This window comes from Protopterus annectens, chromosome 15.part0 (assembly GCF_019279795.1).
Source record: "Protopterus annectens isolate FY-2018-M chromosome 15.part0, PAN1.0, whole genome shotgun sequence".
NCBI lineage: Eukaryota > Metazoa > Chordata > Ceratodontiformes > Protopteridae > Protopterus > Protopterus annectens.
In genome coordinates, this window is record NC_056749.1 from 457,771,152 (window position 1) to 457,785,314 (window position 14,163).

General features: G+C 40.2%; 1 protein-coding gene across 2 annotated transcripts in view; it reads right to left on the minus strand.

Moving 5' to 3' along the window:
• The window catches only part of HEPH (hephaestin), a 995,050-nt gene that overhangs the window by 427,747 nt on the left and 553,140 nt on the right, over window positions 1-14,163 (minus strand). For both annotated transcript variants that reach the window (XM_044057195.1, XM_044057196.1), the window contains exon 10: window positions 67-278. In XM_044057195.1, coding sequence (XP_043913130.1) covers window positions 67-278 — 212 coding nt within the window. The remainder of the gene's footprint in view (window positions 1-66; window positions 279-14,163) is intronic.

Sequence of the window (14,163 nt, forward strand, 5' to 3'; positions counted from 1 at the left end):
AAATTTATGCTTTAGTATAACTTGTTTCCCAGAAAATAGTTTTAAGATCATCATATTTAATCATACCTGCCTGTTGTCTTCATTCAGTGACCCAGGTCTGCAGATAACCAGGGGTCCTACAAGGCCAGAGTGAGTATCTCTTATAGGGTCAACTCCAGAGTAGTACATCCTTATTAGGCATGGTGGGTCACTTGCTGTAGGTCCAACATGTTGTGGTACCATCCAAGAATAAGTTTTTTTTTCAGACGGATTAACAGCTGACCCATGCCACACTTCACCTGTAGAAAAGAAAACAAAAATATTTATCAAAGATATATTTTTCATCAATGTCAACTGTACAAGAAGTTGTATGATTTCAGTTTTCAGTCTTCTCAAAAAGATATCTGTAAGTTATTCCAGTCTCACTTTTACAGAAAACATTTTCCTTTTTTCACAAGATTATGAGACTATTTTGTAAGCATAATATCTATGCTCTGTCTCCAGTACTGTATATATCATTTGACAATATTTGTACTTTATATTTCTATAATTGATGGCTTACTGTGACATATAAAATTAGAATATATCTAAAGTAATGTATGCCTTAAGCACCACTTAAAGTCAATAAAATCTCAGTGCTCTGAAGAGCATGTTAACATGTTCTCTAGTATGCGTGTATTCTGGTTTTGGCTTGCTATCAATGTCCTAGTAACCCTATAATTTTCACATCTACTCACACTCACTACCACTTACCAAAAACTATACCACAAGAACTGTATTCTACTGAGGTGCCAGAGGATGATAATTGATGGTTTTCAGCATTTACATTTGCATTAACATATATAATATGCAATTATAAAATAGGTTCTAAATATTATGGGCAAAATTCAGGTGCAAAGAAATTCATTACTTCAATTGTCAAGCTTATAACCTACTGGCATTCAAGAACTTTGATAGCTGTAACCCTGCGTTGATCATTTCTATTTATAAATCTACACACACACACACATATATATATATATATATATATATATATATATATATATATATATATATATATATATAGATATATAAAATACACGCATATGTACAAGTATATAAATATATATGTATATATATATATATATATATATATATATATATATATAGATATAGATATAGATATAGATATAGATACATATAACATTGAGATCATTTTAATTATTTTTGAATGAACTTAATATTATGTAAATCTTAATTAAATTAGTATGTGTAATTCATATTCAAGCCAGTACTAAAATGTTCCCAAAATTCATTGATTACCAGACTTTCAAAAATGTAATCCATTTCTTGCTATTTATAAACCATCTCAAATGGTGTGATGGGAGATCCCAGGATCCACAGAACACAAAAACTACTAGAACCATGTACAACAAATAATACTTCTACCATCTAGTATGGCATCCCAGGAAGCCAGTCTATAGAAGCAACTCTAGAACAGCAGACATTAACCAACCCTATCTATTGAATTATTTGCACATTTCTACAACCGCCATAGTACTCTACATCAAATTCTAAGCTATGTCTCCTTACATAAAATAAATCAGGGATGTAACTGGCCCAGTAACATAGGACAGAAATGCCCCCTGCAGAATAATCACACACTAATATCATACGCTCCAATAATAAATGGTCCCCAAGTATAAGACTTTAAAAGCAGTGTGCACATAAGAAAGCCAAGTTATATCATCAACAAAAATACCTAACTTACTAATATTTTGCTTTTATATGTGATTCAATCTACCAAAATAATAACATTCTTACTTTCTGTAGTGCACCAACAGGTGTAGCTGAAGAGATATGGGTTCCTTCCTACCTGACTCTGGTGACACCCCTATAGGCCCAACACACCAAGGTGGCAAGAGGGACAGATTTTATTCTAGGTGACACATCTAGTTTAAAAAGATAGTAGCACAACCATAAGCAAATTATTTCAACAGTGCACCAGTTTGCAATAAACAAGGTAAGATATGCATGCAATAAAAACATACATTCACCCTCTTCCCCAGAACTCAGCAGAAGAAAGTCTTGACATTCAAACATGCACAAAGAAGGCAATATCAATGAGCAGTAAAGCTTTATAATGCAGCAATACAAACATGGGAAAAAAATGCAATGTCATTAAGCAATAAAAGACTCATAACACAACAATACAGGTATGAGAAAATGCAATGTCATTGAGCAGCAAAATTCTTGAAGACAGCAGTACTAACATGAGCAAAATGCAATGTCATTGAACAATGAGGATTTATAATGCAACAATACAAATATGTGAAAATGCAATGTCATTCAGCAGTACTAACACCCTCTACCCCCTTGATCAATTCTAAACAAACCAACTATGAAACACTCTATTATACCCTGTTCACTGGCCAGTGACTATTTATAGTCTTGCTACCGGCATGATAGGGCCCAAGTTGGAGTTCATATGGATCCCAGTTATTTCTAATCCACAAAGCATTTGGGGGGGACCACAATCTTATAAAAATATAAAAATTAGGCCATAGCCTCTCACTAATCCATCGAGAATATCCTACTGACCAGGCTCCATGGTTCCTATGATGAGAAAAGTAGAAAAATCACCTACCAGAACTCTGGCAATGATCTATGGCTTCTCAGTACTAGGCCCAAGGGAACTCCTTTTCTTGCTGAATCATAGCAGGCATGGAGCTACTGGTTTCAAACTTATCTCCTGATTCCACAAAATACCATCATCCAGGATTTCAGCCAGAGATAGACTCAATCTTCTACTTCACTTCCCTGTCCCAAAGCACTAGAAAAGAAAATCCAGTCATGCTGCAAGGCCCTTTTCCCTTCAGCTATGTGTTTCAGTCTTCCCCCCCTTCAGCTACTGTTCCAGTCCCCTCTTTCACTTTTGAAATTGTCTTTTATATTCCTGAAAAGGACCTCCACCTTGTAGTGTAATGAGAAACTACAGCCTATTACTTCTACATGAAATATAGTGGGAGCTACATTTCCTTTTCCCTCAGTCAAGAACTGGAAGTAGTTTGTTTTTTAAGGATTTGCATTTTATTGACAAGTAGTATTTACAATTCAACACAACAGCAGGATTGTAAACAAACGTCAACATAGTTAAACAGCTTGGTTTCACAAAAGCTTAATATTGCATTAGATAATTAGAAATGTATGAAAACCAAAAGTTGCTGAATAATGTCAGAACTCTGACACTCAGCAATCCGTTGTTTTACAGAAAACAGTCCACTGAAAATCAAAGCTTATTGTGAAGTATTAAAAAATTAGATTAAGTGCTTTAGTTTACTTCTTTATACAATGTAGACTTCATCAGAACCAATTACAAATAAAGCTAAAATACTGCCCTTTATATAATGATAGTCAAAGTTATTTAGAATTAGAAATTTACTAATTAAGCTACCATTGCAATGATCTACTTCCTTTCCATTATTCAATAAAACTAGAACATTTATCAATTAAATCATTCTTTAACTAATGTCAAGTTTATAGGTCTTTCTCATGATGTTACTATTATAACAGCAAGTAGCTCACAATTAAGATGGAAAAATGTTTTATTTTGTCAATAAAATGTATAAATTTAGGATAAGACAGTCTTTTTATGCTACAACATCAATTATTAATTTAATATGTACATTATAAAACTTTCAGCAATGAACACCTGCAGTATCTTTAAACAAATCAATCTTTGCTAAGAGATTATCTGACCATAGTGATGAATACTTTCCGATAAAATGTTTCAAAATCACAGCTATGTAGTTACCTAAAATTACTGATCTTATAAAGTTTCCTTCTCTTAAATGTAATTTAGTTTTTGGATTATTTAGATACAGTAACATTCATATAAGTGTTTCTTTTAGGTTGTCTTTTTAGTGATAAGTAACTCCATTCCATGCCTTCACTATTGCAAAATCAAATTGTTACTTTTGGACAAATCATATGGCCTGTTTCAGTGTGTTAAATATTTTAATATTATTCCATAGATCAGTTTTATTTTGACTGGAAAACAATACAAGACTTTATTCCTCTTAAGTACTTTCGCAGAAGACCAGAAAGCTTTTCTTTACTTAGTTTTTGCTGCAAATTTACTATCAAATCTGATCATGTTTAAACCCACTTTAAATGGAGAATTAGACCAACCAGCCTTCACTATCATTTCTTTGTATAAATAAGACACAAGGTTTACGCTGAAAGAACTGGAAGGAGATCCAGATTTCGGAGATAATTTTTCTGACACCTTGGCTAGCCAAATTTCTTTATTATGTTACTTCCCTCTAGCTTCTCATGTACACCACAGATTCTCATATTATTTATTGCTCTCTGTTTTCAAGATCTAGTTTGTCTGTCTGCCACCTGTTTTGTTTTAGTGGGAATTTAGTTTGGAATTCTTCCTTTAGTTTGGTATCAGTGAGTTTTCAATTTTTTTTTTTGGGGGTTGCTGTTAGATTAATGATTTAAAAATGTCAGTTTGTTGCATTTACCTTGGACAGAGTTCATCTTATTTGAAACTTAACAATTTTCAAGGAAAAATCCCATTTACATAAGGTAATCTGAAAGAGGTCCCTTTTTAAATGCATCTTAACTATAAAGTCAATATAACTCACTTTTCCATTGGTCTGGTTTGTGAAGATTTCAGGAATGACAATATTCCTGCTTCTGTGCTATAAAAGTGTCAGACCCTTTTTAAAGAAAATATCTCATAATGATCTGAAGTGTATTACATGAATTGAAATACCATGGTAAAGCAGTTAAAAGAATCTCTAATACACTGTTTGCAGAAGAAAGTGATACAAACATATATTGTTGTTTTACAATGTATACCCACTGATGTCTATGGCAGGAACTGGGCTGTTAGCACTACATCGAAAAAGTACTGCAAAGCTGTATGTGTGTGTACGTACATGCTTGAAGCTGTTTGTGTGTGTACGTGCATGCCTGGAGCTGTTTGTCTGCGTGCATGTGCATGAATCTGTAGGTGCTTGCAGAAAAGTATTGCATGGTTTGGTAAGTAGGACATGAGTGGAGTTATTTCTAACTGCGATGTGTTAAATTCACAAACATGCTAATAAGTCCCTAATGATCTATTGCTCCATGGAGTTCTTGCATGTCTTTGAATCACTCTAAAGAAATAATCTTACTAGAGCTCACCAGCAAAACCCTAATGCTGCTACAGTAATAAATTCTCTAAATTTCCCACACTGTTACCATAACAGCTATTTTTTACTACCAAATAACAGAATCCCAACAGAGCCTTAGCAAGGAGCTCGATTCCCTTTCATTATGGTTTGGAATGCTTAACCGAGAGCCAGCACAATATGACATTTTTGACAATTGGAGGCACCTGTGATGGCCCCATACACAACATTCTGTGAGTGGCGTATTTCTTTTGCAAACTTACTTTTAGCTTTGTAATTTTTTGTTGCATTCCTCTATCCATGCTATGCACCATCACTTTCTTCCAAACAAGGTAATTCTCAGGCATGAAAAAAAACATTAACTGAGGTTTAGATATTTTATATATTTCTTTGAATGTTGTGCAAGTCTGTGATAAAATATAAGCTTCTTAAATGTGAACACAGAATCCTTCAAAAGTTGCATTCTCTTTTTCCCAAATTCATTTAAAGCAAGGTACTACTGTTAAATGTTTGACCATTTCCTTCTGCTAGCCTATGCAGTCTTGTTTATATTTTGACCAGTGGACTATTTACCTATGCAGTATTCCATATAACCTGTATTAATAGTATGCAAAAGAATGAACAGTGAGTTGTTGTTCATATATATATCCACCTTGCAAAACAAACATTTCCCTCAGGAAGTCCAGCGCCAAATAATACAAGGCAACAAGAAATTTCTGTGACTTTTACCACAATAAATAAATAAATAAATAAACAGGCATATAAATTCAAAACTACAGCTGTTGTTTTACCTTTGGCACTATGTGGAGAAATGAAACATCATGCCAAATATTTTAAAAGAAAGAAATTTACACTTTTCACAGACAGCATGGACTAATGTTCATAGAGCAAAAGCACTATATCCACACCTCCAAGCTAATTGCTCAGCATAATGCATCCAAGTGCAACTAACTTTGGGCAAGACCACAATTCAAATTGTAGCTTGCTACAGATCCTCCACCATGCCCCAGGATTCCCACTTCTTATTTCTTGATACACTGAAAAATATTAGGCTACAACCGAACACCCTAATAATGGGTGATTTCAACTATCCCACCATTAACTGGGAAAATTACTCAAGTACCAACTCTTGTGCTCAGCCTTTTCTGGAATTCATAAATTCCAATGCCTTGGATCAACTTATCCACACCCCCACCAGGGGCAGCAATATCCTATACCTGGTTATTACCAACATGGGCAACCAGTGCTCCACACCAGAGGTCAATACCTCGTTGGTCAGATCTGACTACAAGCTAATCACCCTAGACATCCACATCCCTCCCCCACCCCCCATCAGGGAAACCACCGTAAAACATTTCTTCAAAGCCAACTTCAATGCTTAAGACAGAAGTGGCAAACTTCACGACAACCATGCTGATGGACAATAGAGGTATGACTGTTGAATCCTACACAAATGCACTTTATAAGCACTTACACGAGTGCATGGATCGTGCAGTCTTTAACAAAACCAAGATGCTATCCTCCAAGGAAAGGAAGCCAATCTGGTGGTCCCCTGCCATAAACAAACTCTACAACAGAAGAAAGAAACTGTTACAAAAAAGAGTAAAATCCCATGATTGGAGGAACTCCGTGGTCAGCCACAGTAAGAAACTGAGATCCCTCATAAAATCCTCCAAAGCTAGTTACGAAAGCAAAATCGCCACTGACTCTAAAGACAACCACAACGCATTCTATAGCTATGTCAAGAATCTCAATGGCAACACTCAGATCTGCTCTGAGTTACAGCACAATAGCACTAAATATACAGAACCAACTGACATTGCCAACATCCTGGCAGATAGGTTCAGTGCTAACTTTACCTCCCTCTCACCCCCTAAAGGGCCCATCTCTAGACCGGAAGAATGCAAAGGTCCTGTAATCATGGCTGCACAGGTAAAAAATGCACTCTCCAAAGCTAAGAACACAGCATCCATGGGACCTGACAACATCCCAGGCTGTGTTTTACATGAACTACAGAACGAACTATGAACTGGCACCCCACCTAAGTACCATGTTCAGTCATAACCTCACCTCAGGTGATGTGCCCACTGAATGGTGCACAGCGACGGTTATCCCACTCCACAAAGGGGGAGTCAACATGGACCCCGGAAACTACCACCTCATTAGCCTGATGAGCCTGGTCTGCAAGGCTATGGAATGTATCATCATGGAACTTATAAACAATGACATTGATAATCTTCAAACTCTGGACCCCACCCAGTTCGGGTTTGTAAAAGGCAGATAATGTCTCCTAATCTTGAAAGACTTCTTTGAAGCAGTCACCAAAACTGTAGAAGAGGGTAAGGTGGTTTACACAGCCTATCTAGATCTCGCCAAGGCTTTCAATACCATCCCCCACTCTTGAATTATAGATAAACTCACTAAACTAGGTATAAATCTCTTTGTCACAAGATGGATTGCCAACTGGCTCACTGACAGAACCCACTCTGTGAAAGTATCAGACTCCAAATCCAACTTCAGACCAGTGACAAGTGGAGTACCACAGAGTTCAGTCTTGGGTCCTCTCCTGTTTGGTATCTACTTCTCTGAAGTACAGGCTAACACAGAAGGTCTTTGGCTAATGACGTTCGCAGATGATTGCAAACTAGGAGCCATAATCAAAACTCCAAAAGATTTGGACATTCTACAAAAGGGCCTCACTGAGACAGATGCCTGGTGCCAAAGCCATGGCCTCAAGCTCAATGCCAAAAAGTGCATTGTCATTCCTTTTGGTAAAAACTCTGTACCCAAGAACTACCACATAGGCGGTAGTCTACTTAACACCGAAAGTCCGAAAGTGTGATAAGAGCCTTTGGGACACAGGTGGACAGTAGTCTCTCCTTGATAATCACATCACCACAGTAGTCAGGAAATCCTTCTACGTGGCACACCTCATCACAAAAGGTTTCTCATCCAGGAAAAAAGAGGTCATTGTTCCCCTCTTCTCATCACTCATTAGACCCATTATAGGGTACAATGCCCTTTTTGGTATGTACCACAAAAGACATCTACAACAACTGGAAAGGCTGCAGAAATACCTCACAAAGAGGATTAGCAGCCTCAAACAGATGCCCTAAGCAGACCGTCTCAAAAAACTGCAGCTTTACTCCATCACATATCGCCTACTCAGAGGTGATCTCTGCCTAACACACAAAGCTATGTGAAACCCAGAGCTTTTGGACATGCTCCACTTAAGGAAATCCCAATCTCTCCGAGCTACACACTCTAGGGACCTAAACCTTGTCACCACAATAAACAGAAAGTACAGTTTTGTACCTACAATAAATGTAGATGTTCGAGTGTACACCCTGCTGCAGTCATCACACTTGGGTTATCCTGTCGTCAGGCGGTCCCGCAGTCAGCCGGAATTCCAAAGTCTTGGTCCGGCATCGGTTGCTGTCGCTTCTTCCCTGATGTCAGTGCGCCAGGGGTATATATAATGCATCCGATGCCATTTTCTTCAGTTTTACTTGCCCCAGATGTCAGGTGCCCCCAAAAAGGTGGTCAGTAATTAGTACCAATTTAAGAAAATTTAGCACAAACACAAAATCCCTCCAGCTATAAGCAAATACATCAGGAAGGTATTGTAAAGATTTAGCCAGTTAGATCAGAGGGGATGGAGGGAGGGTAACCTGGACTGCAGCAGGGTGTACACTCGAACATCTACATTTATGGTAGGTACAAAACTGTACTATGTTCATCGTGTTACCCTGCTGCAGTCATCACACTTGGGTAGAATCCCAAAGCTAAGGATGGGTGGAGGAGTCATAGAGGGTTAGAGGAGGCTAGAAGACTCTGCAGAACTGCAGTGGCGAAGCCAGCTCTAGTCTTAGAGTAAAGTGGTAAGTGATAGTGTTTGGTAAAGGTGTGTACTGAACTCCAAGTTGCAGCTTCCAAAATCTCCTTGGTTGGAACCCCCCTGAGGAAGGCTGTAGATGTAGCTGTTGCCCTGGTAGAGTGGGGCCTAATGGTAGCAGGAACTGGTTTTCTATGATGGGTATAGCAAAAACGAATGCAATGTCCTATCCATTTGGAAATGGTTTGTTTTGATATAGCCTTCCCTTGTGAAGCTGTAGCATAGGATACAAAGAGCTGGTCAGATTTTCTGAAAACCTTAGTTTTATCCAAGTAGTAATGAAGTTGCCTGTGAATGTCCAAGGAATGCAGGAGTCTTTCTCCCTTGTTCTGTAGATTTGGGAAGAAGGTGGGTAAGTGGATGGTTTGATTTAAAGCCGCACTGGAAACCACCTTAGGAATGAAGGAAGGATTAGTTCGTAGAGAAACTCTGTCTTGATGGAAAATGAGGAAAGGTTCCACTGCCATTAGTGCCTGCAGCTCTGAGACTCTTCTGGCTGAAGTTATTGCTAGCAGCAGGGCAGTCTTCCATGATATAAACTGTAGATCAGCAGAGAAATGTGGTTCAAAGGGAGGTAGCGTAAGTTTTTCCAGAACAAAATTCAGGTCCCATGTTGGTGTAGGTGCTCTCCTGGGGGGCCTAATATTTTTTGCCCCTCTGAGGAACTGCCTTAGAAGTGGATCTGAAAATAAGGGTGGATCCATGATGTAGTGGGCTGAAATAGTTGATGCGTGGATTTTAATGGAAAAAAAAGAAAGTCCTTTGTGCATCATCTCAGTTAAATACTGTAGAATTTGAGGCATGTGAGGCTGAAGTGTATTTTGGCCTTTAGCTAGGTTCCAGGCACAAAACCTTTTCCATTTGTCCGAGTAGGCCTTCCTGGTGCTGGGCCTCCTAGCTTCCAGAATAACATCCATAACTGCTTGAGAAAGAGGAGCTGGCTGGATGCTTAGGTGATGTGCCATGCAGCCAGATTTAAGGTTTTGAGCTGGCTGTGTAGAATCTGATTGTTTTGCTGTGTTAGCAAACGGGCAGTTTGTGGTAAAATCCAAGGTGGGCCCTGGGCCATATTCCTTAATAGTGGGTACCAGTGCTGGCGTGGCCAGTCTGGAGCTATGAGTATCAGTCGTGGTCTCTCCTTTCTGACTTTCAGAAGCACCTTTGTGAGGACAGGCAATGGAGGGAAGGCATATACTGTCAGTTTTTTCCAACTGAATGAGTGCGTCCACTTTCCAAGCTTGATGGTGAAGTGTCTGGCAAACAGGTCTATGTCTGGAAGGCCCCATTTTTGAGGTATCATTGCAAATACTTGTGGATCCAGTTTCCACTCGTGGGGATCCATGATGTTTCTGCTGAGGTCGTCTGCCAATGTGTTCTTTTTTCCTGGCAGGAATTGAGCTTGTAACTGAACTTGGTAAGCCAGTGCTGTGTTCCGCAAGGTCATTGCTTGCCTGCATAGAGCGTAGGAGTGTGTACCCCCTTGTTTGTTTATGTACCAGATTACTGTGGTGTTGTCCGTCTTTATTGTAAGTTGTCCTGGATGTAATAGGTTCTTGAAGGCTGTCAGAGCATTATGTACAGCTAGCATCTCTTTTTGATTGATGTGCAGATTCCTTTGATCTGCAGTCCATATGCCTTGAACGCACTGTCTTGCCATGTGTGCCCCCCAGGCGTAGTCTGATGCATCTGTTGTCATAGTTTGCCTGGCTGGAGGCAAGGTGAAAGGCTGACCCTTGTAGAGGTGACATGCCTGTGACCACCAAAGAAACTCCTGTTGTAGGCAGGAAATGAGAGAAATCATTGTGTCCAAGCTGTGGCTGTGTTGAGACCATATGCTTTTTAGGTACCACTGTAATTTCCTCATATGCAGCTTTGCAAATGGTATTAGTAGTATGCAAGATGCCATGAAGCCCAAGGCCTGCAGAATTTTTCTTGCAGGGAGTTGGGTCTTTGTTGCCATTGTTTTGAAATATTGAGTCAGTTGTAGTTGTTTGTCTGGCGTCAGATAAGCCTTCTGGGCCGTTGTATTCAAGCTGGTATTCAGGAATGTCATATTTTGTGAGGGTACTAGTTTTGATTTCTTTTCGTTTACTGTGTACCCCAGGCAACTTAGAAGATGTTTTACAAAAGCCAGATGTTGTAAGAGGATGTTCTTGCTTTCTGCTTGGATGAGGCAGTCGTCCAGGTATGGGTGTATTTGAATTCCTCTTTGTCTGCAGTATGCAATTACTGGAGTCAGGCATTTTGTGAAGACCCTGGGCGCAGTGGATAAGCCAAAGGGCAGTGCAGAGAATTGGTAATGGGTTGAACCTGCAATGGAATGGCAGTATCTTCTGCAACTTTGTCTGATAGGGACATGCAGGTATGCCTCCTTGAGGTCCAACATTACTAGCTATGCTTTCTTGCCCAACATGGGAAGAAGCTGCTGTAGTGTTAGCATCTTGAATTTGGGTACTTGTTAGAAGGTGTTTAGAATTGAAAGGTCCAGAATTGGTCTCCAGGCATTGTCCTTTCTGGGGACTAGAAAGAGTCTTGAGTAAAATCCTTGGCCTTGCTCCCGTGTAGGTACCAACTGAATGGCTCTCATGTCCATGAGAGCTGTAATTTGTTTTTGTGCCTCTGCCCATTGATTTTGTGGCAGGTTTGGTATTCCTCTTTTCATTGGCAAGGTATGGAAATGGAATCTGTATCCTCATGAAATTATGTCTAGGACCCATTTGTCCTTTGTGACAATGTGCCAGTTGTCTGAAAAAAGTGCGAGTTTCCTCCCAAGGGAGCTGCCAAGAGATTGTTGCTTGGCCAGATGAGGTGTAAGTCATTGAGTTTGCCTTCAAGTAGTTTGGGGCCTGTCTTCTCCTCACTTCTGTGTTGCAGTGCCCCATTGTCGAGGTTTGTATTGGGCTTGTGGTTGTCCTCTGCCTCTTGGACATCTGTATTTACTCCTCTGTGGTCTGTCAGTATCTGGAAAGGACCAGTTTTTCATTGGCCAATTTCTGCTGAAGCGAGGGGGCTGTACCTGTAGAAAATCTTTGACTGTCTGCATGGATTTGGCCTTATCTCCCATTTTCTTTAAGACTTCTTCTGCTTTAACTCCAAATAGAACATCCTGCTATAAGGGAGCATCTAGAAGCTTTGCTTTAACATGATCAGGCAGAGTTTGTTCCTGTAACCAAGCATGCCTACTTATAACAGACCCAGTAACAGCTGCTCTTCAGGAGGCCTCTAAAGAATCAAACCCACATTGTAAAGTATGTTTGCCCACCTGTTCAGTTGCATGCAACAGATCCTGCATTTCTTTCAATTCAGACTGTTGAGGGAGTGTGCTCATTTTTTGTCTTAACTGAGACATTAGAAATTGCTGATATTTTAGCATGTGAAATTGGCAATTTAGTGCTCTCATAGCTAGAGTGGCTGAGGTGTAAACCTTTTTCCCCCACCTGTCTAGTGCTCTGGAGTCCCTTTCAGAGGGTACAGGATTTTTTGCCATAGAAGCCTTAGCCCCTTTGGGACCCTGGGAGATAGTCTCTGGATCAGCAACAGGGCTTTTATAAAGGAATTTGTGGGAGTCAGGCACTCTATAGTATCTGTCTGGTTTGGCTGGAGCAGGAGGCAGAGAATCTGGGTTCAAACTAGATTCTAAGTAAACATCATCCACAATGTCTAAAACTGGGGGGATGGCAAGTGGTCTGTGCTGGGGGAGTAAAAGAAACTCCCTGAGCCTTTTCTTTGAGTCAGAGTTGTCCTGACCTTTCCAGTGAAAATGTTCCCTCATAGTGTGTAAAATTTCCCCAAAGGAGTAGTCTTCAGGAGGAGAAGCTAAGGGAATGGAATCCTCAGCATCAGAATCTTCATAAGGGGAAAAAGAGTTATCTTGGTCCTCAGAGGAGCCTGAGGAAATAGACACTTGATCAGAGGAGGCATAATCTTCCTCTTGTCTAGGCCTTTTGTCGGGTGGGGGTTGGGAACCCCTAATTAAAGAGATCAAATCTTCAGCCATTTTAAGCATCTGTTTCTTAGGCATGGGGCCTTGAATTGGAGACTGAAGTGCAGTCTTTTTTGGTTTAATAGGAGTCTTAAGCTTAGGTTACGTTTTTATGGTGAGCGTCGTCATTCTGAAGACGCCTTCAGAAACCAAAGGTGTTTCTGAAGCACCGACATCTCTTTCTGCAGTGTCGTTGGAAGGGGCTAAACAAAATGGCTGTGTCGGCCTAGCACTCTCCGCCAAAGGCTCCGAAGCGGTCTCGGGTTACAAATCTGCGGTAGTCAGGGGCTGCATAGGAGCCTCACTGAAGACCGGTGAACCGGAGACCAGTCCAGCTGAGGCCTCAGAGTATGGCTTGGGTCTAGGCTGCCTGTCCTTATCCTTGCATTTTTTGTGCACGCCGGTAGTCGGTTGCTCCGACGGCATTGTGTAGTTAAATTTTCTACTGAAGTAGTGTCGTGTAAAATCAAAGCGTCTTTTTATAGTACGCTTATTGAACCTAGCACAAAAATGACAACCAGTGACGTCGTGGTCTGGGCCTAGGCAAGGTATGGAGTAAGAATGAAAATCCTTATGAGGTATTTGCTTCCCACAAGAAATACAATTGTTAACTTTTTCTGACATCGGTCTGAGGCAAGAAAAGTTTCCCCAACGGCGTACTTAGCTTTATTGAAGACTTCGGATCTGAAATTCGACTTCGAAAATCTCAGGAGTCGGCCGACCGGCACTTGCGAACTGCTTCTGTTTCAGGCACCGCGCAGCAAGAAAGACTGAAGAAAATGACATCGGATGCATTATATATACCCCTGGCGCACTGACATCAGGGAAGAAGCAACAGCAACCGACGCTGGACCAAGACTTTGGAATTCCGGCCGACTGCGGGACTGCCTGACGACAGGATAACCCAAGTGTGATGACTGCAGCAGGGTAACACGATGAACATCATGCTGGAGGGATAGATTCCTGTCCCAGAGACTTCCCATACTCTGGAAGAAACTACTTATCTATATCAAACAAAGCTCCTCATTAGCACTCTTGAAGAAAAATCTGGATGACTGGATGGGAGATAGGAAATTCACCCCGGGGATCACTTCTGTGGCTCTGCTCAACAGTAGCACAGGAAAATAATTTTCTTGGGTGGC